Source organism: Mesocricetus auratus, unplaced genomic scaffold (genome assembly GCF_017639785.1).
Source record: "Mesocricetus auratus isolate SY011 unplaced genomic scaffold, BCM_Maur_2.0 Super-Scaffold_100025, whole genome shotgun sequence".
NCBI classification, from domain to species: Eukaryota; Metazoa; Chordata; class Mammalia; order Rodentia; family Cricetidae; genus Mesocricetus; species Mesocricetus auratus.
In genome coordinates, this window is record NW_024429206.1 from 25,331,444 (window position 1) to 25,359,429 (window position 27,986).

A 27,986-nucleotide genomic window follows, 5' to 3' on the forward strand; every position below is an offset into this window, starting at 1 on the left:
CAGGTTCATCTTTTTATTGGATATGTTAACAGGAGGCTTAGTCAAAAAGACCAAAGCCCATGTCATCATCAGACTCCTCAGATTCTTCCTTCTTTGCTTCCACTTTCTTCTCCTCAGCTGGGGCAGCAGCAGTAGAGGGGGCAGGACCACCAGCTGGCGCGGCTCCAGCTGCTGGCGCAGATCCACCAGCCCCTACGTTGCAGATGAGGCTCCCAATGTTGACATTGGCCAAGGCCTTTGCAAACACGCCAGGCCAGAAAGGTTCAACATTGACACCAGCTGCTTTAATGAGGGCATTGATCTTATCCTCCGTGACCGTCACCTCGTCGGCGTGAAGGATGAGGGCGGAGTAGATGCAAGCGAGCTCAGAGACGGAGGCCATGTTGCGGACTGCCGGCACGGTGCTAGTCGCCGGATGAAGTGAGGGCTTGTATGTATTGGGGATGAGTTCAAGTGTCTTTGTGAGGTCAGAGAACAATTTGGAGCAACCAGTTTTCTCCTTCTAGCATATGGGTCTTAAGAAGGAACTCATGTCATCAAGCTTGATAGCAAGAGCTCTTACCCACTGAACCATTTTGCTGACCTCCCAAAACTTAACATTTCCAAAAGATTAATGTCCTTCTCACTTATGAATGAGTCGCACAGCACCAGCTCATTTGTGGTCCTAGAAAGACCCATGAGGAACAATGGGTCTCAGGTGATTTTTAAATAGGTAAGAGTCTTAAGTACAGCTTTTAAAAATTAATTTTGGTTTTTCAATGCAAGGAGCGTGTGGCTCTGGCTGTCCTGGAACTCACTCTGTAGACAGGGTAGCCTTAAACTCAAGAGATCTACCTGCCTTTGCTTCCTGAGTGCTGATTAAGACTTTCTTTATTGTGGAAGATCTAAAAAGGCTTTTAAAATTTTTTTTATTTATTTTTATTACATATACAGTGTTTTGTCTGCATATTTGCCTGCAGGCCAGAAGAGGGCACTACATCTTGCTACAGATGGTTGTGAGCCACCATGTGGTTGTTGGGAATTGAACTCAGGACCTCTGGAAGAGCAGTCCAGTGTTCTTAATCTCTGAGCCATCTCTCCAGCCCTAAAAAGGCTTTTTGTATTTATTTAGTATGTACATGTACACACCATGTATGGAGGTCAGAGGATAACTTGTAGGCCAATTTTCTCCTTCCACCATGTAGGCCTAGGCATCAGAATGCCAAGGACTCTCAGCTGCTGAGCCTCCTCATTTTTGAGAGTGTCTTATTTTATACCCTAGAAGGTCTGCATTTGTGATCTTGCTTCAGTATCCCAAGTTCTAGGACTACTAGAGTGGGCCACCATACTTGGCTTGCACAACAACCTTTTTTAAAGGTCACATGGGGGACTACAGAAATAGCTCAGTTTGTGAGGACCCAAGTTTAGATCCTCAGCACAACGTTAAGCCAGACCCAGTGTGTGCAGAGTGTCTGTAATTCCAGCATGGGGTGGGGATGGGGTGGGGGCAGGGGCAGACAGGAGGATCTCTGAGACTAGCCACCAGTTCAGTCTAAGTGCTGAATCCCAAGCACAACACTCAAGGCTGTTTTCTGTCCTACACACACCCATAAACATACACAAAGGAGCTGCGTGGAGCCCTTCTCTAGCGAGTGCTGATGCAGGGTGGTCACCAGGAAGGAGCGAAATGCTTACAAGTGAAGCTCCCCTCTCAGAGACAGCCAGCTCGGGACAATGAGTGCGGACCATGCACGTGAGATGGCTGCCTCCGAGCCAGCAGGGGCAATACTCCTAGCCTGTCCTCTATCCAGATGGTTGGACTAGAATTCTTACAGCTACCTCAGCTCTCACCTGGACAGCTTCTTCAGCTCGTTATTGATGTCATGGTTGCAGGGCTGCTCCTTCTGAGCTCTCACTAGAAAGTCCCGGGCCTGCTCGTACTCAGTTAGAAGGAGGCAAGCCTGTGAGGAATGGACAGGGCATTAGGCTGAGATTAGAATTGTGGCTCATGTGAGACCTACTGTGTGTGGGAGTGCAAAAGTGCACGTGTGGCTGGAGACCAGAGGTCAACTTGGCTTCCTTCTAGGAGCAGCCCACCTTATTTTCAAGACAAGATCTTCCTCGGGGCTCCGGGGCTCCCAATTCACCTAAGCTGACTGGCCAGTGAACTCCAGGGATCAGCTTTTTTCTCCCTCCCCAGTGTGGGGTTCTAGTACCCTGGGCTCTGAAGAATGAGCTCAGGCTCCCAGACTGGCATGCCTGGCAAGCACTTTATTGACTGAGGCCACAGCCCCTCTCCTCACTTCCTTCTCCTGGGCATTTATCCTCAACTCACCTGTCCGCACCTGAACAGGGCCTTAGCATTCCTTTGGTCAATGAGCAGAGCCTGCTCCCCATAGCGCAGGGCCATGGCTGGTCGGTCTAGCTTCAGGTACACAAAAGACAAGTTAAGGAGGACCAGAAGCTCAGCAGGCTCTACCAGGTGCTGCTCCTCACAGATTGCCAAGCGTCGGTGAAGCAGCAGCAATGCCTGATGAGAGGAGGAAAGGCAAAGGGTCAGGAGGGACAGTCCTATATCCTTACAAGTCACACAGAACTACTGACCTAAGAAAGACATTCATCTAGCTCTCAGGACACAAGGTTAATATATAGAAAAGTTGGGAGGCTTCTTTTAAGAGTTATTTTTATTATTTTAAACTAAAATTATACATACATACATACATACATACATACATATATATGTATATATATGGGACAGGATGTGTGCATGTGAGTATAGTGCCTGTGGAGGCCAGAAAAGGGTACTAGATCTTCCTGGAACTGGAGTTACATGTAATCCTGCGCCTCCTAATGTGGATGCTGGGAACATCCACATTAGGAGGCACAACAGTAATACATGCTCCTGACCACTGAACCATCTCTCTAGTCCAGTTTGAAGGTTTGTAAAAGGAGAAGGCATGCAAACCTGAGTGAGACAGACAACATGCATCTTCTACTCTTGCCTCAAAAGGAATAATGACAGTATATTCAACAGGAGCCAAGGACAAGCTGGATTCCTGGCGCTCACATCAGGTGGCGCACACCTGTCTGTAAGTCCAGCTATAGGAGGAATCCCATGCCTCTGGCCTCTGTTAACAGGGCTCTCATATGTACATACCCCTACACAGAAACAGCGCGCGCACGTGCGCGCGCGCGTGTGCATGTGTGGTTTTGAGGAAAGGGTCTCTCTATTTAGCCCTGGCTGTCCTGGAACTCACTCTGTAGACCAAGCTGGCCTCAAACTCACAGAGATCCGCCTGCCTCTGCCTCCTGGGCTTAAACATGTACACCACTACACCTGGCTTCTTTTTGATGTAAAACAATTTGTGTATGGATGTTTTGCCGGTATGTACATGTACCACATGTGTGCCTGGTACCCAGAGATCAGAAGAAGGAATCATATTCCCTGGAACTGGATTTATGAGTTACAGACAGCTGTGAGTCACTATATGGGCACTGTGACTTGAACTTGGGTCCTCTGTAAGAGCAGAAGTGCTCTAAATTGCTGAACCATCCCTTCAGTGCTCCATCCCTGATTTTTTGAGACAGGTTTCTCTACATAGCCCTGGTTATCCTGTAACTCACTCAATATGCAGAACAGGCTGGCCTTGAACTCAGAAATCTGCCTGCTTCTGGCCCCCAAATCCTGGGACTAAGGTATGTACCACCATGCCAGGCTTCCCCCACCCCTTTTTGATTTTTGAGATAAGGTCTCATATAGCCCAGGATGGCCCTCAAATTCACTATGTAGCAAAGGATAACCTTCAATTTCTTGTTTTTAACTATGTGTATGCATGCATATCTGTGTGCTTGTCTGTGGGTATATGCACGTGAATGCAGGTGCCAGTGAAGACCAGAGGTAACAGATCCCTTGGAGTGCTGGGAACAGATCCTCTGTACTTTTTTTTTTTTTACAAGACAGGGTTTCTCTGTATTGTTCTGGAGGCTGTTAGTCCAGCCTGGCCTCGAACTCACAGAGATCTGCCTGCCTCTGCCTCCCAAGTGCTGGGATTAAAGGCGTGCGTCACCACCGCCCAGCCTCTGTACTCTTTTTGTTGTTGTTGTTGTTTTTTGTTTTCCAGGACAGGGTTTCTCTGTATTGTTTTGGAACCTGTTCTGGAACTCGCTCTGTAGACCAGGCTGGTCTTGAACTCACAGAGATCCGCCTGCCTCTGCCTCCCCAGTGCTGGGATTAAATGCATGCACCATCAACACCTGGATCAAACCCAGGATTTCATGCATGTCAATTCCACCAACTAAGCTGAATCCCTAGCCCAGGAGGCCTGTTTTCTAGAGAAATGGAACATTGACTCTGGGATGGGCAAATGCAGTGCTGTTAATGGGTATGGGGGATAATACTGTTTCCACATAGCTTGAGACCGGAACTGCCACAGAGTGACACCAATCTCCATGGTATGAGGGATGGACAGACCCAGAGATGTCAACTACAACTGCTGGTTGTGTAGTGGTGCAGGCATGAGGAATTTAAAATTAATGAACTCCTTGGGGCAGGGGCAGGGAATTTTTGTGCTTACCTGTGTGCATCAGCATGAGTGCACACATACCTACTGCGTGTGCGTACCTGCAAGTCACATGGACACCGGAGACAAGCCCAGGTGTCACTCCTCAGGGGCCCGGCACCTCACTTTTTCAGACAGTCTCTCTCTGGCCTGAAGCTTGCCATGCACCTCACACCAGCTGGTCAGGGAGTCCCAGGAATCTGCCTGTCTCTGTCTTCCCAATACTGGCATTACAAGCAGGCATTACCACACTTTCTTTATTTTTAAATATGGCTCTCAGGACAAATTCAATCATAATGCTTGCTTTCAAGCACTTTACCAACTCAGCTATTCCCCCCTCCCCAGGAAGCCAATTCTTAAAATACCAAATTTAAAGAATGTGACCAGATAGATAGATAGATAGACAGACAGACAGACAGACAGACAGATAGATAGATAGAGGCAGGCAGAGGCAGGTGGATCTCTGTGAGTTCCAGGACAGCCTGGTCTACAGAGCGAGTCCCAGAACAGGCTCCAAAACAGTACAGAGAAACCCTGTCTCGAAACACCAAAAAAAATTATATATATATGTATATATATATACACACACATACATACATACATATATGTAAAAATAAATTAAGTACATAATTAATGAACTTTCATAACTCAAGTATACCCACGAAAACAGCACCAAGACCAACATACAGACCAGACGTGGTAATGCACATCTTTCATCCCAGCACTTGGGAGGCAGAGGCAGAGGCAGGTGTATCTCTGAGTTCAAGGACAGCCTGGTCTACAAAGAAGAGTTCTGGCCAGCCAAGAGTACACTGTGAGACTGTCTCAAACACACACACACACACACACACACACACACACACACACACACACACACACACACAGAATCAACACACAGAGCCAAGTCTGTAGCTTATGCCTAAAACCCCAGCACTTGGGAGGCTGAGGTAGGATTACCATGAGTTTGAGGCCAGTCTAGGCTAGAAAGTGACTTTGTCTTGAAAAACAAAAGGAAAAAAGATCAACATAGAGAACATTATTTCATATCACCCAGCCCCCACTCCCCTGCAGTCATTTCCTTCTAACACAAGGATTTTCTCTATATATAATGCATGTATGGTAATGTGTGTATGGTGTGTACATATGTGGGTGGGTTGGTATGTCCATGAGGAGCCCAGAGGACAATGTCAAATATCACTGTATCACTCTATCTCATTGGTTTTCAACCTGTGGATTGAAATCCCTTTGGGGTTGAATGACCCTCTCACAGTAATCTCTAAGACAATTGGAAAACACAGATATTATGATTAATAACAGTACTAAAATTAGTTATGAAGTAGCAACAAAAGTAATTTTACGGTGGGGAGGTGGGACTTCACCATAACATAAGGAACTGTATTACCTGTTACACTATCTTTCCAGCATCCGTGCCCAGCATTTTATACAGGTTCCGGGATTTGAACTCAGATACTCATGCTTACAAAGCAAGCACTCTTACTTCTCCCCAGCCGCCCTTTTTTAGTTTGTTGAGACAGGTCCTACGAAGAAGCCAGGCTTGCCTGGACTTGTAATCCCCTTGCCTCGGCCTTCTAGGTGCTGGGATTACAGACATGAACAACCAGGCCGGTTTAATGTGATCTTATTTTTTTTAATTGAGACAGGGTTTCTCTGTGTAGCCCTGGATGTCCTGGAACTCATTCTGTAGACCTCAAACTCAGACATCTGCCTGCCTCTGCCTCCTGAGTGTTGGGATTAAAGGCGTGCACCACCACTGCCTGGTTTAATGTGTGACCTTATTAGTGGCTGCCCATGAAGGTAGCAAAGAGATGAAGCTCACATTCTTAAGTGTCTGGAGCTGGAGAGATGGCTCAGAGGTCAAGAGCTTTGGCTGCTCTTCCAGAAGACTTAGGTTTGATTCCAAACACCACAGGGTGGCTCACACTATCTGCAACTCCAGTTCCCAGGGATCAATTCTCAGGGATCAGATGTCCTCTTCTGGCCTTGCAGTCACTAGGCATGCGCATGGTGGGCAGACACACATGCAAACGGCACATCCATACACATAACATTTAAAGATGAAAGTTTTCTGGGTTATACACTTCAGAGCATTCTTACCCGCTTGTATCTCACTTTGGCATCACAGAAGCGATTCTGGCGGAAAAGGTAGTTGCCAAACTCCCTCTCTGTTGCTGCTACCTTGAGGACCTTCTCAAGTGGAAACTGTTCTTGCTGCTCCTGAAGACCAAAGACAAGAGCAGTGACAGAGCCCAAAGCCCCAGCGCACAACGGCAGCCATGTTACAGCCCTCAGCATTTCCTCGAGGACCATGAAGTCTGCTTACTCCCTTGTGTGGTGCATGCAGAGGCCACACAGGTGGGTGCAGTAACAGGCCCGCCTACAGAGCAGCACAGCTGTCAGTGGTTGCTGGGATCCTCCTCAGACTCCCCCAGAAGCAGAACCATCCACAGAACCTGAGGGTCCTATGTGTTCGTGTTGCTAGCCTGGCTTTGTATCAGAACTTCCCATAGTACCCTATCCAGGGATGGGCAGTGGCGCAGTGGTGGTGCACGCCTTCAATCCCAGTACTCAGGAAGCAGGGGCAGGAGGATCTCTGTGAATCCGAGGCCAGATTGGTCTACAGAGCGAGTTCCAGGACAGGTGCCAAAGCCACACTGAGAAACTCTGTCTCAAAAAAACAACCAAACATACAAACAAAAAACCCCTACCCAGAGCCCCAAATCAGAACCCAGGTAAGTGCAGGACCATCTACTCTGTAGAAAGAAAAGTGAGACACTCACTGAGGCACTGACAGTTTAGTTAGTGTGGAAGACCCAGTCACACGGAGCAGCAAAGTGTGGAATGGACGCTCAGCTGCCACCATTCCTGAGTGGGTGGATGACAGCGCCAGAGAGACACGCATGTGATTGCTGATGGGATTACAAGCTCTGCTTCTATGGGCTGCAGGCGTGAAGTCCACATAGGAAAGACAAGGGTTATGAGAACTGTGGCTCTGTATCCCAGTTTTCCTCAGACTGTCTCAGCTTGTACCTCATATCACAATTATCCTGTCAAGTTAGTAAAAGCCTCTTTCAAATCTCAAGGAGGAACAAATTCTCTAGCTTGTTTTTATGGTCCTGGGGATGGAACCTAGGCTTGTTAATGTTATTACTCTACCACTGACCTACATAGCCCAGCCCATCAGTGGGGGATTCTAGACAAAACCTCTATCATTGAATTGTATCTCCAATCCTCAATTACCCTCACTACCAGTGACCAACTTCCTGAAAAGCAGCTGCGAAGAGTGACTAGATAGCAAACAGCTAACCCAGAACTAATCTACCTTATACTACCTAGGAAAGCAGACCCCACTGCACATGAGGCTGGTGTGGACCCAGGGCAGGCGATCTAACAGAACCACCCAAATGCAATCCAATCCCTCCCTCTTTAGAAAGCACTGGAAAATCTGAGGTCTTGAACTTACAGCTGTGAGTGCACAAAATTTGTCTGACTCCGCAGAATCGAGGAAGTCAATCAGCTCAATCTCAAACAGGACGGTGGCATTTGGAGGGATGAGGGGCGGGCACCCCAGGGTGCCATAAGCATAGGTTGGCTTGAATAGGAACCTGGCCAGTTCCCCTCTGCGCATGCTTAGAAGCCCCAGCTCCATACCCCAGAGTGTAATATCTGGAAGAAAGGACAGAGAACTCGACTGAAGCTTATCAGCATCCCATTCAAAGCTACCAGTTTCTTCTACTCCAAGTGTGTGTGCCAGCCCAAGTCTTTTGCACAGGTGCCCCGACTCAATGCTCAGTCTTGTCTCTGCTGCCCTGCTTTCCCCAAAGGCCAGTTTTCACAGCTCCATCCCTGTCACACAGTCTGTTCTTTCTTCAGAGCACTCTGCCCTCAACGTCTGTGGTCTACTCTAACTGAAACTCTGAAAGATTTGTCTTTATTTTTATGCGTATCTTTATATAAGTGTTTTGCCTATATGTACCACATTCATGCAATGTCCTCAGAGACCAGAGAGGGCATCACATCTCCAGGAACTGGACTTCTAGATGGTTGTGAACCACCACGTGGGTGCTGTAAATTGAACCCCATCTTCTGTAAAAGCAATCAGTACTCTAAACCTGAGGCATCTCTCCACTCCCCTAGTTGAGATCTTTTTTGTTTTTGTTTTTTGTTTTGGTTTTTTTTGGTTTTTTTTTTTTGGTTTTTCGAGACAGGGTTTCTCTGTAGCTTTGGAGGCTGTCCTGGAACTCACTTTGTAGACCAGGCCGGCCTCGAACTCACAGAGATCCGCCTGCCTCTGCCTCCCGAGTACTGGGATTAAAGGCGTGAGCCACCAACGCCTGGCCTTTTTTGTTTTTGTTTTTTGTTTTTCTCTGTATTCCTAGTGGAGATCCTATTCAAACCCCAGGACTCTCATCTCAAGCCTTCTTTTTCATGAAGCGCCTGTGGACGGTAATTACCAGAAAGACGGTAATTATAATTTCATTAAGCAAACCCAGAACATTTCCCATAGCCCTATATTTCATTCAATTCTATGACTTAGTTTCTGGAGTAAAGGCCAACCTTCCCCACCCTAGTGAGGTCCACAAGGACAGGGTTCTCTTCATCTGAGCACAGCCTCTTAAGATACGTGTGTGTTGAGTATGCATGTCATTCCTCAGGTGGCATCCACCTTGTTTTCTGAGACAGGATCTCTCGTTGTCCTTGAGTCTGATAAGTAGGCTAGGCTGGCCAGAGAGCCCCAGGGATCCATCTGTTTCTGCCTCCCTTGCACTGAGATTATAAGCACACACTATCACATCTGGCTGCTTTCTAAACATGGGTTCTGTGGGATGGAAAGCCCGTCCTCATGCTTGCATGGCAAGCACTTTACTTACTGAGCCATTCTCCCAGACCCCACAATGTCTTACTTACACATGCTGGGGAGTTAAGTATTCACTACAGGCCAGGCATTGGTGGCACACGCATTTAATCCCAGCACTTGGGAGGCAGAGGCAGGTGGATTTCTCCGAGTTTGAGGCCAACCTGGTCTACAGAGCAAGTTCTAGGATAGCCTCCAAAACAATACAGAGAAACCCTGTCTTGAAAACCAAAAAAAAAGGCCAGGTGGTGGTGGCGCACGCCTTTAATCCCAGCACTCGGGAGGCAGAGGCAGGCGGATCTCTGTAAGTTTGAGGCCGGGCTGGACCAACAGCCTCCAAAACAATACAGAGAAACCCTGTCTTGTAAAACCAAAAAAAAAATTATTCACTACATTTATTTCCTAAATGCACAAGGAAAAGTGCCCAGTGGATCCAGGTATAAGGCTCATGTTTATCATTTCAGCACTCCAGAGCTGGGGCAGGAGGCTTTTAAATTCAAGGTCAATGTGGGATGTACAGTGAAATTCTGTCTTAAAAGATACCCTGTAGCTGGAGAGATGCCTTAGCAATTAAAAGACTTATTGGGTTTGGTTCCAAGTAACTACATCGTGGCTCACAACTACCTAAGTTCCAGGGAACTCGGCACCCTCTTCTGGCTTCTACAGGCACTGGACACACACACATACATGTAGGCAACATATGCAAAGAATTTAAAAAAAAATCAAGAATAGAAAAATTTCCCAAGCTGGGCTTGGTGGCGATCACCTTTAATCCCAGCACTTGGGAGGCAGAGGCGGGCAGATCTCTGTGAGTTTGAGGACAGCCTGGTCTACAGAGTGAGTGCCAGAACAGGCTCAAAAGCAATACAGGAAACTCTGTCTCGAAAAACCAAAATAAATAAATGAATAAATAAATAAATAAAGACATTTCCCAAAGGGTAACTTGGATGCCAAGATAAGCTTATTGGGTAAGCTACCACCCAAAAATAAAGTCCCAAGAAGAAAAGTGACAGACAACCTGGTGCCTCCCTGAAATCCAAGCTCAGTTATAAGAACTGTGTCTCTGGACACTGTGACAATCCCACAACATATCATTGTTTTGTTTGCCTACATGACCTTACCTTCTCCAACTTTCATCAGCCGAGGTGTTTTCCTAAAGCAATTAGAATCGAAAGGCTTGTCCATGTGCTCCAGATACCCAGAATATTTCACTAGAGCAGAGGGAAAAAGCACAAGTGTGAGGAAAACAATCCAAAGACACTCCCAGAGCCATCACAGCAACGTCAGCCACAGGGACACAAGACAACTAGAAGGGCATGGTGGTGCACGTCTAAATCCCAGCACTTGGGAAGTGGAGACAGGAGCAGCCTTAGCTACATAGCAAATTCTATGCTAGCACCAGACACACGAGTCCCTGTCTAGGAAAAACACCACTAAATGAGTTTAAGCTGCCTGGCACTCAGGCCCATAGGAAAGCTTCTGGTGGTGCTCTGATGCTCAGGGTTCTCCTGCTGACCCTCAGCTCACCGTTCACAGGGGGTCTGGAACCTACGTCTTAAAACCCCGAAGCAGGCAAGGGTGGCAGCCATCTGCCATCCCAGATCTACAGAAGCTGAGGCAGGAAGAGTGCCAGTCCTACGCTGGCCTGGGAGACAGGGAGATCATGTATTAAAAAAAAAAAAAGAAAGAAAGAAAGGGAAAAAAAAGCTGAGCTTGGTGGCACATGTCTTTAATCCCAGCACTGTGGAGGCAGACAGAGACAGGTGGATCTCTGAGTTTAAGGCTAGGCTGGCCTACATATGGAGTTACAGGCCAGTCAGGGCTATACAGTGAGACCCTGTCTCAAGAAACTAACAATAAAATGAAGGCTGGAGGGTGTAGCTCAGTTGGCATGAAGCATGAAGCCCAGAGTTCCATCCCAGCACCATATAACTAAGCACGGTGGCATACATGAGTGACCTCAGAATTTGGGAGGCAAAGGCAGGATCAGAAGTTCTGTGCTGTAATGTTTTTGATCTTTTGTCTCTTTTGAGGGGGTTGATATCCTGGCTTCTCCCTCTCCCCGGGTCCTGGGCAGTCTGGCCCTGTTCCTGCTCCTGACTCCTCTCCTTCTCCCGCCCGGTGTTCTCCTTAGCACCCACCTATCACTCCATGCCAGCCCTCTCCTGGGCCTGCGCCTCCTCCTTAGGGAACCTTTCCTGGTCTCAGGGCCTCTCTAATCCTCCAGTCTCTCCCCCAGGCTACCTTCCTTCACCCGGGGATCCGTCTTCCCCTGGTGGTCGCTCCTCAAAGTGTTCCTTGTTGATATCCTGACATTATGCTGACAACTCAAAAGTCCCTGTGTTGCATGGTTACGTTGTGTATGTGTTCAGGGGCTGCATATGGACTCTGTATGAAGAAACCACTAGGAGCTAGGGCCATGGGGAGCTGGGCCAACGGCAGCTCCATGACTGCAGTCTCAATGGCCCCAACTGCTGAGCCTCTTCTAAACCGCTCCCTTTCCCTTTTAAACAAGCACTTCCAGCCTGTTGTTTCCATTGCCTCTCCCTCCACTCCCTTTCCCAGTGAACTCCATGTGGGTTTGTTGAGTTTGCTGGTTTGTGTTTCATCACCGAAACTGCAGCAAAGAACAGGGGGCCACCACCCAGCTCCCAAACAAATCACTCGCAGGCAGCGTTAGGTTGGTTTACTTCTTGCTACCTTGTCTTAAGTATCCCTGACTACCTTTGGCCTGTGGGCTCTCTTAGCTCTCTTCCTTGGTCTTACTTTCACTCTCACTCCGGGCTGGATGGGTGGCCGTCTGGTGACGCCCTCCTGTCCTTGTTGCTCTCTTCTTGCTCCGCCTCGCTCCCTTCTGTTTGTCCTCTCCGACTGCCAGCCCTGCCAGCCCTGCTCCTGCCTCAGGTACTGGCCATCAAGTGTTTAACAATCTCAGCTTGCAGGATAAACAAAAGTCACACACCTTAAAATAATATTCTTCCACAGCTCTGGGTTATCTTAGCTACATAGAGTTTGAGACCAGCCAGCTTTTCAAAAACCAACCCTTTTCCATTCAGGAGGAGCACAGCCAGCCCTACAAAATGTCCTATTTTGAAATATGCAACCCTACACTTCAAGACACCTAGGTTTTATGTTCAATCTCTCAGCACCTTGAAACAAAAGTGACATGGAGTCCACTTGGAACCAACACAAGTCACTGCTCAACTACTCCCCGCTACCCCAGCCAGAATGTTAAAGAGCTTTTAAACTGAAAACCACAAACATCTGTGCCAAATTACAGTTGCATTTTCCCACCAATCAGGATGGTGGAACTCTCTGAGGAAAACTGTTCTGTGGTACACTTACCTTATTCTCTCTCTCCACTGCCCTTTCTCTCTGGTTTTTCAAGACCGGGTGGGTTTCTCTGTATAACAGCCCTGGCTGTAGACCAGGCTGGCCTTGAACTCACAGAGGCCCTGCTGCCTCTGACTCCCGCGTGCACCATCACACATTTATTTTATTCTCACTGCTGCTTTACCCAAGTGCAGCAAAGCAGCTGGCCCACCACCCCTCCATTCTTGTCTCACCTTGCCAAACAGGATGGCAGTTACCCAGGGGGCCTGGGGAGGTCCTGGGAACTTAAATTTTATTCGACCCTCATTAAAAATGGACGTTTTATCCAAAATGACTTCAGTTTAGTTCCTTCTTACAAAAGAAGGCTCTAAACCGGGCGGTGGTAGCACAGGCCTTCAATCCCAGCACTCAGGAGGCAGAGGCAGGTGGATCTCTGAGTTCGAGGCCAGCCTGGTCTATAGAGCGAGTTCTAGGCCAGCCAAGGCTACAGAAACCCTGTCTGGAAATAAAAAACAAAGAATAACCAACCAGATTGGTGCACATGTTGTGATCCCACAACTTTGGGAAGTACAGGAAGGAAGGGTCAGGACTTCAGGGTTACTAAATTACACACAGGACGTTGGGGTTCTAACTAACAACAGGGCTGGGCAGAGAGGGTTTGCCTAGCAACGCGCCGGGCTCTGTCCCCAGCATCACATAAAATGTAGTCCTGCCCACCCGTAGTCACAACATTTGAAAGACTGAGACTTTCCTCAGCCACACAGGCGGTTACGAGGCCAGTCTGGGTTGCGTGAGACCCTGTGTCAAAAAACAAACCCCCCCCCAAAAAACAAAATAAACCCAAAAACCCCTTAAAGCGTCGTTTCCCAAGGACAAACCCCAGCCTAGGGGCCTCCATACCGAGCACGGACGCATCGGGTGTCACGGTGTCGCCGGCCCCCTCCCGGATGATATCCTTCAGCACACCTCGGTCCCCAGAAATGTCCAACATCCGTTGACTCAGTCGCTCATAGGGAGACTGGTAAGAGAGAAACCGCAGGCCTCAGGGATGGGGCCGCCCGGCCTCCCCGGGCCACCGTCCTGCTCCCGCCCGCCCTCACCTGGCCCAGGACTTCGTCCCCGTCCAGGGTGCCCGGGCCGCGGGTGCTACCGCCCATGGCCGCGCTCGGGGGGCTCCCTGGCCGCGCTCCGGGGGCTCCCTGGCTCGTGCTGCCAGGCTGCCCCGACCCCCGCTCCCTGCGTACCTGGCAGTCGTCGCGCGACGGCGGGATTCCGTTCCTGAGGCGCGAGAAGACGCTCATCTTGCCGCTCAACCGTCGCCAGCCGCCTCCCAGGAAACGAGGCCTGCGAGCGAGCGAGGCGCGGGCGTGTGCGGCGCACGAGAGACGCACGCGGTTGGCGCCGTGAGCATGCGCCGAGGCAGCTCCCAGCGGGCACCAGCTCCCAGCGGGCACCAGCTCCCAGCGGGCACCACCCACACGTGGCAGCAGGCGCAAAGCATGATGGGGTACCCGGAGAGTTGCGCTATGGGCCCAGCGGCGAGGGCGCGAGCCTTTCTTCAGGTCTCTGCTTGCCCGCTGGCGTCCTGCCACAGCTGGAACGCATTGCCACGGAACTAGTGACGTAAAGCGACAACCGAGCTTGACTTTTCTTTCCTTTATTTCCCCTTGTTTTTGGTTTTTCGAGACAGGGATTCTCTGTGTGGCTCTGGCTGTCCTGGAACTCGCTCTGTAGACCAGGCTGACCTCGAACTCACAGAGATCCTCCTGCCTCTGCCTCCCGAGTGGTGGGATTAAAGGCGTGCGCCACCACTGCCTGGCTAAAATTTCAGATTTTAAAAGTCCATAATTTAGTAGCATTGAAGGGAAGGGGTCTGATCTCAAAGAGTACAATGAGTGTGACCGTTTTCACTCAGAAACATACCCAATGGACTGCACTAGGGATGTAATTCTGTGGTAGAGTGCTTTTGTAGCATGCTCTAGATCCTGGTTCTGTCCCCCAGCAAGGCAAGAAACAAACACTGCCGGGCAGGATGGCCAAGTGTGTAGGGAAAAGGGGCCAGTCAAAGAAACACCCTGAGCAGAGCCGAAGAAACACACTTTGGCCCTGCAACCAGAACCAGAACCAACACACTTGGTCCCTGGAATCAGAGCCAGTGAAAGAAATGCACCCTGGCCCTAAAATTGGAGCCAAAAGACTAAAAAGGACCAGAGAAAGAAACACACTTTGACCAGAGCCAAATCTGACCCTAATCCTATGCAGAAAACTAACCAATCCTCGAGCAGAGCTCTAGCCAATCTGAGCTCAGCACTAAAATCTGACCAATCCCCACCCTGGAAGCCCTATATAAACCCTGGTATGTTCAGCTTGTGTCTGTTTCTGTTCAGCTTGTGGCTGTTCGTGCTACCTGGCTGTCCTATGCCACTCTGGCAGAGGGCAGCTAGTCTCCTGGATTCTTCCCTCCCAATAAGCCCCTTGGGTGAGCTTTGGGTGAAGATCTTTTGCGGCAACGGGGAGCAGAGGTGACCCTAGGCAGAGCAGAGCAGAGCGAGCAGGGCTGTAACACTTTTGCCAAGGAAACCTTCCCTTGGCAGAGCTCCGCTCTCTGTTCTCTGTTCTCTGTTCTCTGGGAGCAGAGCTGAACTGTAGCAACTTTGCCTGAGAAACCTCCTGCCGAGCAAAACTGCTACACTGGGCGAACATCCCCAGCTGGAAGACCCTGTCCTGCTGGAGCGGAGCCGATACACCGGAGAAGCCTTTCTCTGAGGCAAGGCCGTAAGCTGCTAAGCTTACTGCAGCCTGTGGTCCTTGGCTCCCGAGCTCCAGGATACCTGACCCATCCCTATCCGCCCCAAATGCCTACAAAGTGGGCATGGTGCTTGCTGCCAACCCTGACAACCAGGATGCACAGCGGAAGGAGAGAGTGGACTATTGCAAGTTACCCTCTGCCCTCCCCGTGCGTCTGCAAGCAGTGAGTGTTAAGTAAATCAACAAAGGCAGCAGCTAGTGTCACATTCCTTCGTCCCCTTCCAGAACAGTCACTGTCTTGATTGGGAGCCTGGCCTGACAGGAGACAAGGGACTGACCCTGGAAATCCTCTACAGCTTGATCTCTTGTTTTGCTTTTGCGATCATCTCAGGAGGCCCAAGATGGCTTTGAACTTGTTGTGTAGCTGAGAATGAACTTGAACTTCCGGCCCAAGTTCTGGGATTACAGGTGTTCACCACCCTGTCCAGTTTACAACTTGACCTTGAGAGTGAACACACACAAGAAAGACACATATCACTCCATCAAAGTGTGTGGTTCATGTTACACCTCAAATGAAAATAACCAGAATTGTAAGAGCAAGGTAAACACCTTGAGAAATTCCCTGTGTGGCACAAGGCATGCCCATCCCAGTCAAAATGGCCCCATCCAGATGGTCAGGCAGTGACCAATTTTGGTAAATAACATCTTCTCACCACAACTGTCCTTGTGAGCAACTGTTAGTAACAATTTTGAAATTCCCCTAGCCCCCACGTCAATGAATCCAAAGGTCACCTACTCTTACCCAATCTGAACAGCCAAGGCATGTACCATCCTGCTTGCGTTTTTTTTTTTTTTTCTTTAAGAACCCCTCACAATTGAGGCCAGACGCCCTTTTCCTGCAGCTGCAGGGCCAGTTTGCTGCACAGGGTCCCTGCCGAGGCTTGTGACTTAACATTAAACCTTGTGCGTTTGCATCAGTGAGCGGCTCCTTCGAGAATAAGCAGTGTGTTTTATCATTATTTTGCATACATACATGAACATACATACATCTACCTTACCCAAACCTACAAAACAAGAGAAAATCTAAATAAATAAAATAACTTTAAAAGTCTGGGCTGGGGGTGTTCAGAAAGCTGCTTGTCATAGCGCTTGCCTGCTCTGGTTTGGAGTTTGTAAGTATGGAGGGCATACGTGCCTTGCCCTTCCCCCATCCTGGGCAAGGCCACTATCGGCCTGTCGAGGTTATCATAAGGGACCCAGCAGAGGCCGCCGCCTCAGTCTCGTGGTATGACCCACTTTCCACCTGACTCTGGATGACCTTGGGGACACAGGTGTTGCTGGGAAAGGGGAGGGGAGAGAAGGGGCCGATGCCAGGCAGTGGAATCTGTGTCCGGCTGGGCGCCCCAGGTCTGCACGTCAGCTGTCCCATTCTGGGAGGAAGAAAAAGCCCAAGTAACCAGAGAGAGCTGCTGGTTTGAGGCCCTAGTGGGAGGCCTGGTGGACCACAGGAGACCAGGTAATGCAGTGGTGGTGGGGGTTCTAGTATGGTCAGTGGAGACTTCATTTCTGTCTCTATAGGGAGCAGCTGAGAGATAAGTGCTAAAGCCTCCTCATCCCAGTCTCTCTGAGGACAGTGTTGCTCTAGGACAAGGGCTTTGGTGCTGGGGATGTAGCTAGTGAATAGGTACTGACTTACCAAATATGCTAGGGCCCCAGGTTCCATACCCAGCACAGTACAAACCGGGGATGGGGGGGCACACCTGTAACCCCAGCATTCCTAGTGCTCCATTCTCAGCTGGGGGAGGACGCAGTTCCCTCAGTGGCTACGTACAGAGTTCAAGGCCATCACTGCTTACAGGAGCCAAAGAAAAGTAATAATCTGCTTTCAGATCGCTGGGGTGGGCCAGATGGTGGCAGTGCACACCTTTAATCTCTGCACTCAGGAGGCAGAGACAGGAGGATCTCTGTGAGTTCCAGGCCAGCCTGGTCTACAGAGTGAGTTCCAGGACAGCCTCCAAAACAATACAGAGAAACCCTGACTTGAAAAACGAGACAGAGACAGAGAGACAGACAGAGAGAGACAGAGAGACCCCTTAAGCTCCTTAAGTAGAATCCCTGGAGCTGAGGCTCTGATTTAATGAAACCTCGTCTCAAAATAAAAGGGTGGGGCACTAAAACAGAAAAAGAGAAAGAGAAGCTTGAGGCTTTCTTTCATCAGGTGCAGGGTCCTGGGTTCAATCCCCAATGCTGGGGGAGCTTGGGGGGGTGTCATATCTCTCCATGTGACATTTGTGGTGCTGGAGACTGAATGTATGCTGGGAAAGCGGCTGTACCTCTGAGTTATACTCCCAGTTGAGCTGTGGATCTATCTAGACCCATAGTGACCATTTTTTTCCATTTAAGTCCTTTTTTTCCAGATGGGTAAACTAAGGCTCAAGGTCATAGCAGGTTGAGATTGGAACACAGGGCTGGCGTCTGTCTCCCTAAACGTCCCGCGTTTCTTGGGTTGGGGACAAAACAGCAAGGGGAGGGGAGTGGCGGGATAGAAGACCCACTACCTCCTGTGTTGCAGCTGAGCCGCGTGCATGGCTTGGCGGGTGACTGTGCCGGAGCTACATGACCAGCTGCAGTGTCCCATTTGCCTGGAGGTCTTCAAGGAGCCTCTGATGCTACAGTGCGGCCACTCCTACTGCAAAGGCTGCCTGGACTCCTTGTCCCAACACCTGGACTCAGAGCTGCGCTGTCCCGTGTGTCGTCAGTCGGTAGACGGCAGCAGCTCCCCGCCTAATGTCTCTTTGGCAAGGGTGATCGATGCCCTGAGGCTCCCTGGGGATACAGAGCCCACCGTCTGCGTGCACCACCGAAACCCTCTCAGCCTCTTCTGCGAGAAAGACCGGGAGTTCATCTGTGGCCTCTGTGGCCTGCTGGGCTCCCACCAACACCACCGAGTCACACCGGTCTCCACCGTCTACAGCCGCATGAAGGTGCGAGGGGAGGGGAGGCCGCTAGGGGGAGGAGCGGAGCAAGGCGCTGCTCTCTTGAGCTCTCTCTTGCGCCTCCACTCGGTGGAAGAAACCTACTGCACCAGGGCCCCACCCACTCCCCCAACTCCATCTTGGGAGCCTAAGTCTTGCATGTACAAGCATGCATCCATTCACTGGTTCTTTAACGTTTGTTTGTTTATTGACTGACTGTGTGTACTTGTGTACCATGTGGGAGTCAAAGGACAACCTGTGGAAGTCAGTTCTCACCTTTCACGGGGCCCCATTCGCTGGTTTTCAGCAGCTTATACCAGGCGCTGGGGATCGCAGCTGCAGGGATGACGGAGAGCCTCTCGACAGACCTTTCCCTTCTTTTTCTTTGTGTTTTTGGCTTGCTTTATTTTGTTTTGCTTGCTGTGCTGGAGACAAAACTCAAGGCTTGGTTTACAGCTTAAGCAGCACCCTAGCTCAAAGCAGGTGTCCTTTAGTTCAGTGGGGTGGTTTAGCCGAGGCAAGCATTTTTGTTTGTTTGTTTGTTTGGTTGGTTGGTTTTTGAGACAGGGTTTCTCTGTATTGTTTTGGAGGCTGTCCTGGCACTCACTCTGTAGACCAGGCTGGCCTTGAACTCACAGAGATCCGCCTGCCTCTGCCTCCCGAGTGCTGGGATTAAAAGCTGCACCACCAACCCCCCGGACAGAGGCAAGGCTTTACTATGGTAGCTCAGGTTGATCTTGAACTCACTATGCAGCCCAATTCTAAATCTTCTTGCCTCACTCTTCACAGAGCTGAGATTAATAGGCATGCACCACCATCGATTTTTTTCTTTTTACAGTTTTTATTCATTTCTGTGTGTGCACATGTATGGAGGCCAGAGAACAACTTCCAGGAATCAGTTCTCTTTCTCCACCATGCAGGTCCCAGGATCAAACTCATCAGGGTTTATCTGCTGAGCCATAGCATTGGCCTGGCTTCGTAAGAGCTCCTAAATTGCCAAGCGGTGGTGACGCACACCTTAAATCCCAGCAGTCAGGAGGCAGAGGCAGGTGGATCTCTGTGAGTTGGAGGCCAGCCTCCCTGGTCTGCAAAGCTACACAGAGAAACCCCGTATCAAAAAATAAAAAAAAAGGAAAGAAAAGCTTTGAAAGACAATAAAGAGCTCCGAGGTCTGTCAGCACGAGTGAGTGCAGGGCCGTTGCTCCCTGCTGGGCTGCAGTGTCTACAGCGGAGGTTCTCAACCTATGGGTCACAGCCCTTTAGGGTTAACCAGCCTTTTTCACAGGGGTCACACACCAGGTATCCTGCATATCAGGTACTTACATTATGATTCATAAGTACAGTTATGAAGGAGCAAAAAAATGATTTTGTGGTTGGTGGTCACCACAATGTGAGCGCTGTATCAAAGGGTTACAACATGAGGAAGCTTGAGAGCCACTGGCCTACAGCTGCAGCTGGCAGGTGGTAAATGTAGAAATATATATGTGACATTGAATTCCTCAGCCCATGGACCTCAAGTGAACAGATCAGCATTTACTACTTAAAATTTTTTCAAATGTACTATATATAAGGCTTAAGAGTCATATTGGAGAGGTGACTAAGTGGTATAATGCTTGCCTCACTGGAGCACCCGCCTAGAATTCCCCAGTGAGGGGCTGGGGTGTGGCTCAGTGGTAGAGTACCTGCCTAGAATCCCCCAGTGAGGGGCTGGAGTGTGGCTCAGTGGTAGAACACCTGCCTAGAATCCCCCAGTGAGGGGCTGGGGTGTGGCTCAGTGGTAGAGTACCTGCCTAGAATCCCCCAGTGAGAGGATGGGGTGTGGCTTAGACACAGAGAGTTTGCCTAGCAAGTGGAAAGCCCAGAATATATATAAAAGTTTGTAAGCAGGACTGAAAGAGGTTAGTTTTACTGTTCTTTTTAGTTCCTCTTACCTGGAAAGGCAAGTATAAAAACATCAGGATTAGCAGCGCCTGTGTCTTTCACTGACATGTGCACACTGGGTGTCTAAAACATGTAGGCACTGTGCCTGTGTCTGCTACAGCAGTGGGCAAAAGTCCCACCAGGCCTGGAAGACGCATCACTTGGTGTATGATGAGTTCTGTGTGTTGGATGCCCAGGTGACATACTGGCTTCTATCAAGAAGCAACTTAAAGAAGGAAGGGCTTATTGTGGCTCATGACTTGAGGGTACAGACCATCGTGGTGGGGAAGGCACGGGGTGGGGGTGGGGGCAGCCGCTCACACCCACAGTCAGGAAGCGGAGAGAGACAGATGCAGGTGCTTAGCTCACTTCCTCCTTTTTACTCAGTCCTGGACCCCAGGCCTTGGCATGGCGCCACCCACACTCAGGTTAGGTTTGTCTTCCTGGATTAAACCACTCTAGAAACACCCTCACAGACACACCGGAGATCCATACCCACACTATTTCTGTATCTGGTCAAACGGACACTTAGGGTTAACCATCACAGCGGTCATGCATCCTGCAGAGTCACTAGTCAGGGAAGGGTCCTAGAGGAAGAGGACTCCCACACTGAGACCCGAATCACAAGGAAGACCGGAAGGAGGGGAGGAGGAGAGAAAGCAGCACCTACAACAGAGTAGGAGCCCCGTGTGAGGTCATCCCAGCGCTGGGGAGATGGCGAGGGCACTTGTTCCAGAGGTGTACAAATGGGTGTGCACACCTACATGTATGTGTGCATAACACACACACACACACACACACACACACACACACACACACACACACACGCGCGCGCCATCCCACAATTCAGGAGGGAAAGTGAGCCAGGCGGGGTAGTAAATATCTATAGTCCTAGCACTGGAATGTGGAGGCAGGAGGATCAGAAGTTCAAAGTCAGTTTGAGGTCAAGCAGAGTTACATAAAACCACCTTTTAAAAGAGAAAGAAAGAGAGGGAGGGGAAGAGAGAGAGAGAGAGAGAGAGAGAGAGAGAGAGAGAGAAGATGGAAAAAAGAAGGGTTAGGCATGTTGGCACATGGGAGGCAGAGGAAGGTGGATGTTTGTGAGTTCAGGGGCCAACCTGGTCTACATGTGAGTTCTAGGCCAGCCGGGCCTATATAGAGCCCTTGTCTCTAACAAACAAACAAACAAACACAAAATAAAGGAGAAATGAAAGAAGGGAGGGAGGGAGGGGCCGACGGGGAGGCATGTGGGGAGAGTTTGGAGCCAGATGGGGCAGGCAAGTAAGGAGGACCCAGATCGTGGAAGGCTGCGTGAGCCGGGAAGGGACCTGGAGTTTATTGAGAAGCACGGGCAGACGGTGGCCTCTGGAAGATTGGAGTCTATTGTGAGCAGCTTCCCCTGACTGGAGAGTGGACTAGAGGGAGGCTGAAGGCTGCAGGAGGGTCTGCACGGACCCGGAACCCACTCGAGAAAGAGGGAAAGGAGTCTGGATGTGCCAGGATGCTTGGAAGACGATGAGGAAAACCCCTGAGGTCTGAAGGTGGGAGGAGGGGGCATGCAATGACCCAAGCATCGCAGGCAGGGACTGCCGGGAGAGACATGGAGTACTCCACACCTGAGTGACACCGTTACTACGGACCAGGCAGACAGAGAAAGAAGACACGATGAACTCAGGAGCAGCAGGGCTTAGGATGTGGGCAGAGGGCTGGAGAGCTGTCTTGGCAGTTTTACGAGCACAGCCTGCTCTTGCAGAGGACCTGTTTGGTTCCCAGCACTCCTGTCAGGTGACTCACAACAACCTGTCGGCCCAGAGGCAGGGGGAGCCCATGGCTCAGGCCTCCTTGGGCACCAAACTCACACGCACACCCCCCCACACAGTTACACACGCGGACATTCACAAAATTAAAAAGGGCACGGGCCAAAGGCTGTGGGGATGTATTAGTCAGTACTGTGCTTGCTGGGTCAGCATGAAGAATTGGGCTAGGTTCCCACACAAAAAGTCGGGGTGTGCTAATAGTATGTACTGGCAATCCCAGCACCGAGAAGGCGGGGACAGGCAGATCCTTGGGCTTCCCGGCCAACCATCCTGCTTAACTGAATTAGGGGAGCCCCATACAGCGACAGGCCCTGTCAAAACACAAGCTGGAGAGTTCATGAGGAGTGACACCTGAGGCTCACCTTTGGCCTCCACACACATGTGCATTTGCACACACATTAACGCACACGCACGCAGGATATGGAGAGACAGGAAGAGAGGGCAGGTGCCATGAGGAGGGACAGAGGGAACAGTAGTGGACAGTGGCATTCTGGGAATCAGAGAGTCCAGCACCCTAAGGTCAGCTATCTGCGTCTGTGAGGGCTGGGATGGAGCCTGGAATGTCGGGGTGATGAAGCCAGGGGCCACACCTGTCATCCCAGCACTCTGGAGCTCTGAGGCAGTAGCATCATGAATTAGAGGCTAGCCTGGAGACAGGAGGGGAACCTGTCTCAAAACAAACAGCAAAAGCCAGCAACAACAACAGGGAAGCAGGAGGAGCTCAGTCGACAGTTGGGTCAGTGAGAGCTCAGCGCATAAAAGCCTCAGCCATGCAAGCACAAGGACCTGAGTTCAAACCCCACATGTGGTAGGGGAGAACCAACTCCTTAAAGCTGTCTTCTTCGGACCTCCATGCATGTATCTTGGTGTGTGTGGGTGTGTGTGTGCGCACGCGCGCGCGTGCGCGCGCACCATTTTTTAAAGACACTTTGATTGATTTCTTTTTTTGAGACTAGGTCTCAATACATTACCCTGATGGCTTGGAACTCACTATGGAACACAGGCCGGCCTGGAACTCACGATCTTCCTGCCTTGGTCTCCTGGGAGCTGGAAGTGTGTGGCTTAGCAGCTAATCTTCTTTCCCCTGGGGGACCGGCTCACAGACCTGGTCTCAGCTCTCTCTGCTTGAGGAGGTGACCGTTGGGTCTCCCTCCCGAGACTCCTGGGGATGCTCTGAGGCCTGCTTGTTTAGGGCAAGAACACAGCGTCTGTGGCCCCTAGATACCTGGACTTGCTTGTTTCTTTCTCTTTTTAAAAATAATTTTTAGATTTGCCTCATCATTTTATGTGCCATGAGTGTTTTGCCTGAATGTGTGTGTATTGTGTGTGTGCCTGGTGCCCACGGAGGTCAGAAAAGGCCGCTGGGTCCCCTGGGGCTGAGTTAGGGACACTAAGCAATTTCACCAGCCCCTTGCTCCCCTCGTCTTCCTTGCCTTCCCTCTGCCTCCTGGCTCCTCCCCTTTCTCTACCTTGTCCTTTTTCCTCCCCTTCCCCCTCTTCCCCCTCACCTCTCTTCCCTTCCCCTTCTCTCTTTCCTCCTTCCCATTCCCTTTCTCTTCCCTCCCCGACACAGTCTGGTTACGCGTGATGTAGGCTGGCCTTGAACCCCTGCGTGCTGGGGTGAAAGGTGTGCACCGTTACATCCATACACCTTAAATGCTCTTCACATGCGTGCGGAGGGCACCTAGCCCTGGTCCTACTCTGGTTCCACTGTCTCGGTCACTGGCAAACTCCCGGAAGGGAAGGGTCCTATACTGCACCAGGAGAGGGACGAGCAGTTGGCCGGCTGCTCACAGGACCACGGCGTGTCACCTCCAGGAAGAACTCGCAGGCCGCTTATCTGAGCTGAAGGAGGAGCAGAGGGAAGTGGAGGAGCACATTGGCAAATTGGTGAACAACAGGACCCGGATCATGGTGAGTCCCTTCCCTCTGCCACCCATTTCCTACAGATCTCAGTTTCCCACTCTCTTCTCCTCCCCAACCTCCATTCCCTCTTTCTGACAGGGTCTTGTGTAGCCCAGGCTGATCTTGAACTCTTGATGTAGCTGAGAATTACCTCGAACTTCTCATCCCTCTACCTTCTCTTCCTGAGTGCTGAGATCATAGGTGTGTCCCACCATGCCTGGTTTATACAGTGCTGGGGATGGAACTAGTCACATCCCTGGGAGATTCTAAGTAAGTGCTCTACCACTAAGCCACACCCCCAGTCCCTCACTGGGGGATTCTAGGCAGGTGCTCTACCACTGAGCCACACCCCAGCCCCTCACTGGGGGATTCTAGGCAGGTGTTCTACCACTGAGCCACACCTCCAGCCCCTCACTGGGGGATTCTAGGCAGGTGTTCTACCACTGAGCCACATTCCTAGTTCCCCACTGGGGGAATTTTAGACAATTGTTCTACTGCTAAGTTCTGTCCCTGACCCAAATATTCTGAGCTTTTAGTTTGATTTTTTTTTGTCATGCTGCAAATCAACCTGGAGCCCTGTGCAATGGAGTCGAGCACAGGATTCTAATCACCGAGCCACTTCCAGCCCCAACACCCCACAAGCCCTTTTCTAATTTGCCCTTTATGGAAAAGGTGCCTTCCATACGAAGCCAAGTTCAAAAGAATCCCCTGGTGGCTGGGGAAAGTCCCATTCCTTACAAGGGAATTGGCCCAGTTGTCAGAACTGGTTCCAAGTTGGCTTTTGTCCAGTGTCCTTGGAGGCTGTGACAAGGCAGGACTGGAGTCCCAGAGATAAGTCTCAATGCTTGGGCCCACCTCTCTTTCATCCTTCAGAGCTACCTGTGTCTGCTTGCCCTTGGTAGCTTCATGTCGTACTGAGGAGCAAAAGTCTGGACAGAAAACTGTCGGCGTTGGGGCTAGGAGTGGCAGAGAAGAGACAGTGATGTGACCCATGCTCTCACTCAGCTCTGAGCCTTAGGGGGAAGATGATGGAGGGTTTTGTTTTGTTTGTTTGTTTAGGAGACGGGTTTCTCCGTGTGGCCCTGGCTGCCGTGGATCTCACTATGCAGACAAGGCTGGCTTCTGGGATTAAAGGCGTATGCCGCCACCTCTTGGCTGATGGAGTTTTTTTAAGCTAGGAAAAGCATGAGCGTCCTTTAATCTCATTATAGCCGGGTGACTGTCATTGTCCTGCTTGTCATGTTTGTGGCCCACTCAGGGTTGGGTGGGGAGGCATGAAATGCCTGACTATCCCTTTCTACAGCACAATGCCTCCCTGCTTTTTTTCTTTGTTTATTTTGCTTTTGACACAGGATCTCGATATATATCCCTGGCTGTCTTTGAGCTCATGGAGATCTGCCTGACTCCTGATTGTTGGGACTCAGGCCACCACACCTGACCCTAGTTCTTTTTCTTTTGTATTATGACAAATCATTTTACTCTCTAGCTACTTTGAGTGTTTAAGACCATGTATGAGCCCAAATATTTACCAACTTTATTTTTACTCTCAAGTTCAATTGAAGATCCCTTTAAGGGTCTGGGGAGGAGCCCTTGACTCTTTTAATCTGCCCTGTGCCAATCATGCTGTGGGATGTATTAGGGTCTGACTATGTGGTTTCCCTCAGGGGCTCTGAGGACATTTCACTCTGGTGCTACCCTTGCTTTAAGAATGTGTACTTTTGAGAGTGCAAACCCTGGATCTCTGCAGCTCGCTCTGGTTAGCAGGATGAGGATGGGTGACTTGCCAGAGCTCCGGGACTCTTGGGAAGCAGCTGTTGCTTTCTGGGATGTAGCTGACCCGGGGACATGGGTTGTCGTCTTGGCCCCTGTATGTGATTGGTGTTGGCCTCTAGTACGTTTGTCGAGCATCCTGAAGGTCACTTACACCAGTATTTAAGCACGAACAGTGCTTTTAAATGTGGCCTTTGATAACAGAGATAAAGTTTGACAGACATGTTTCTAAATAAACCTCAACTCCCTGAGTTCCCCAAATAGAAGTCTGACCGGCTCAGTGGAAACCGAGAGCAATTATCTGACAAAACATTAAACCTTTGTTCTCTAAGCACACTCTTCTCAACCCGTACTATTTTTCCTAATAAAACAACTTTATATTTTAGTGAAAACATGGGAAACTGTAGCTTAAACAGAGAGAACATGTATGTCTCAAATATGTAGATATGTAACATCTATAAATGCAAACAAAACAGTCCTGAAGATAGTTTTCAAAAATAAGATTGAGCTATGAGTGATGGCACACGCCTTTAATCCCAGCACTGGGAGACAGAGGCGGGTGAATCTCTATGAGTTCAAGGACAGTCTGGTCTATGAGTTCTAGAACAGCCAAGTCTATGTAGAGATCTGCTGTTGGTTGTTGATTTTCACTCTTTTGCTCTTTTGGCTTTTTGGGGGGAGGACTACCACCAAGTGCCCAAATAAATCACACAGAGTCTTGTTCATGCTTACAAATGCCTGGCCTTAGTTTGGCTTATTTCTAGCCTTCTTCCTTCCTTCCTTCCTTCCTTCCTTCCTTCCTTCCTTCCTTCCTCCTTCCTTCCTTCCTTCCTCCTTCCTTCCTTCCTTCCTCCTTCCTTTTTCGAGACAGGGTTTCTCTGCAGTTTTGGAACCTGCCCTGGCACTCGCTCTGTAGACCAGGCTGGCTTTGAACTCACAGAGATCCGCCTGCTTCTGCCTCCCGCATGCTGGAATTAAAGGTGAGTGCCACCACCACCCGGCTCTAGCCAGTTTTTCTTATTCTGACTACCTCTGGGCTTTCTCCTTTTATTTCTCTACATCTTGCCTTCATCCTAGTTCGCGGCTGGCTGTGTGACTGGGTGGCTGGCCCGTAGCATCCTCCTGTCTTTGCTCTCTCTTCCTCTCTTCCTAGATTTCTTCTATCTACTGTCTCTGCCCGCCAGCCCCGCCTATCCTTGCTCAGCCTCACTATTGGCTTTCCAGATCTTTATTAGACCATCAGGTGTTTAGACAGGAAAGAATCACAGCTTCAAGGAGTTAAACAAGTACAGCATAAGAGAAGGCAACACACTTTTGCATCATTAAACAAATGTTTCACAGCATAAACAAATGTAACACACCTTCAATAAAATTCCATAACAGAGACCCTGTCTCAAAGGAAGGAAAGAAAACATAAGAGAGAATTTAAAAACGCAACATCAGAGACTCCAGTCTTACCCCCTCTTTCTGGCCTCCATGAGCATTAGAAACACACGTGGTGTGTATGCATGTAAACAGGCAAACCACTCATAAAATAGGTCTAAAAAGAGGGCATTTTGGGCTCAGCCGTTAAAGGCTAGGCTTGCAACCAAAGACTAGTTGTATGTGCTGGGATTAAAGGTGCACAGCATCATGCCCTCGATGCCTATTTCTGACACAGGAAAATGTGCAATGATGCTTCAGTGATGACTCAGCAAAAATCCAGCTGCTACTCAGTAAAACAGCAAACTATGACTAAGCACAAAGAAAAAAATAAACTGGGTGTAGTGTCACACACTTTTAATCCCAGCACTTGGGAGGCAGAGGCAGGTGGATCTCTTGAGTTTTGAGGCCAGCCTGGTCTACAGAACGAGTTCTAGGACAGCCAAGGCTACACAGGGAAACTCCGTCTTGCAAAACCTAAATAATACAGTCAAATATAACTCAGCCAAGGCAAATCATGACTCAACGAAAAGCACACTATGAGCCGGGCATTGGTGGTGCACATCTTTAATCCCAGCACTCAGGAGGCAGAGGCAGGCGGATCTCTGTGAGTTTGAGGCCAGCCTGGTCGAGCGAGTTCCAGGACAGCCTCCAAAGCTACACAGAAAAACAAGGTCCTGGGTGT

The 27,986-nt window shown here is 49.8% G+C and overlaps 3 protein-coding genes across 7 annotated transcripts in view; 1 reads left to right on the top strand and 2 right to left on the bottom strand.

Moving 5' to 3' along the window:
* Positions 1-14,140, bottom strand: part of Fkbp6 (FKBP prolyl isomerase family member 6 (inactive)) — a 31,695-nt gene extending 17,555 nt beyond the window's left edge. The window contains exons 1-8 of one of the 5 annotated variants that reach the window (XM_040731518.1): positions 13,989-14,140; positions 13,645-13,762; positions 10,533-10,622; positions 8,020-8,222; positions 6,654-6,773; positions 2,315-2,509; positions 1,831-1,940; positions 460-664 (exon numbers count right to left, since the gene is read on the bottom strand). In XM_040731518.1, coding sequence (XP_040587452.1) covers positions 559-664; positions 1,831-1,940; positions 2,315-2,509; positions 6,654-6,773; positions 8,020-8,222; positions 10,533-10,622; positions 13,645-13,762; positions 13,989-14,045 — 999 coding nt within the window. In that variant the 5' untranslated portion in view covers positions 14,046-14,140 and the 3' untranslated portion in view covers positions 460-558. The other 4 variants (XM_040731521.1, XM_040731517.1, XM_040731520.1 and 1 more) reach the window with 4 other exon arrangements.
* Positions 1-27,835, bottom strand: LOC121134002 (60S acidic ribosomal protein P1-like). The gene is made up of 4 exons (XM_040731522.1): positions 27,829-27,835; positions 17,380-17,385; positions 16,201-16,211; positions 1-428 (listed from the first exon to the last, which is right to left on the bottom strand). Exon 4 carries the CDS (start codon positions 380-382, stop codon positions 38-40), a length of 345 nt encoding a protein of 114 aa, XP_040587456.1. The 5' UTR covers positions 383-428; positions 16,201-16,211; positions 17,380-17,385; positions 27,829-27,835; the 3' UTR covers positions 1-37.
* The window catches only part of Trim50 (tripartite motif containing 50), a 14,508-nt gene continuing 4,599 nt past the window's right edge, over positions 18,078-27,986 (top strand). Inside the window, exons 1-2 of the mRNA XM_005080363.3 lie at positions 18,078-18,476; positions 24,023-24,118. Of these exons, the coding sequence (XP_005080420.1) occupies positions 18,078-18,476; positions 24,023-24,118 (495 nt within the window). The remainder of the gene's footprint in view (positions 18,477-24,022; positions 24,119-27,986) is intronic.

What these genes read in the sequence shown, in the direction of transcription:
- LOC121134002 (XM_040731522.1), bottom strand. Translation starts at nt 382, where the DNA reads ATGGCCTCCGTCTCTGAGCTCGCTTGCATCTACTCCGCCCTCATCCTT.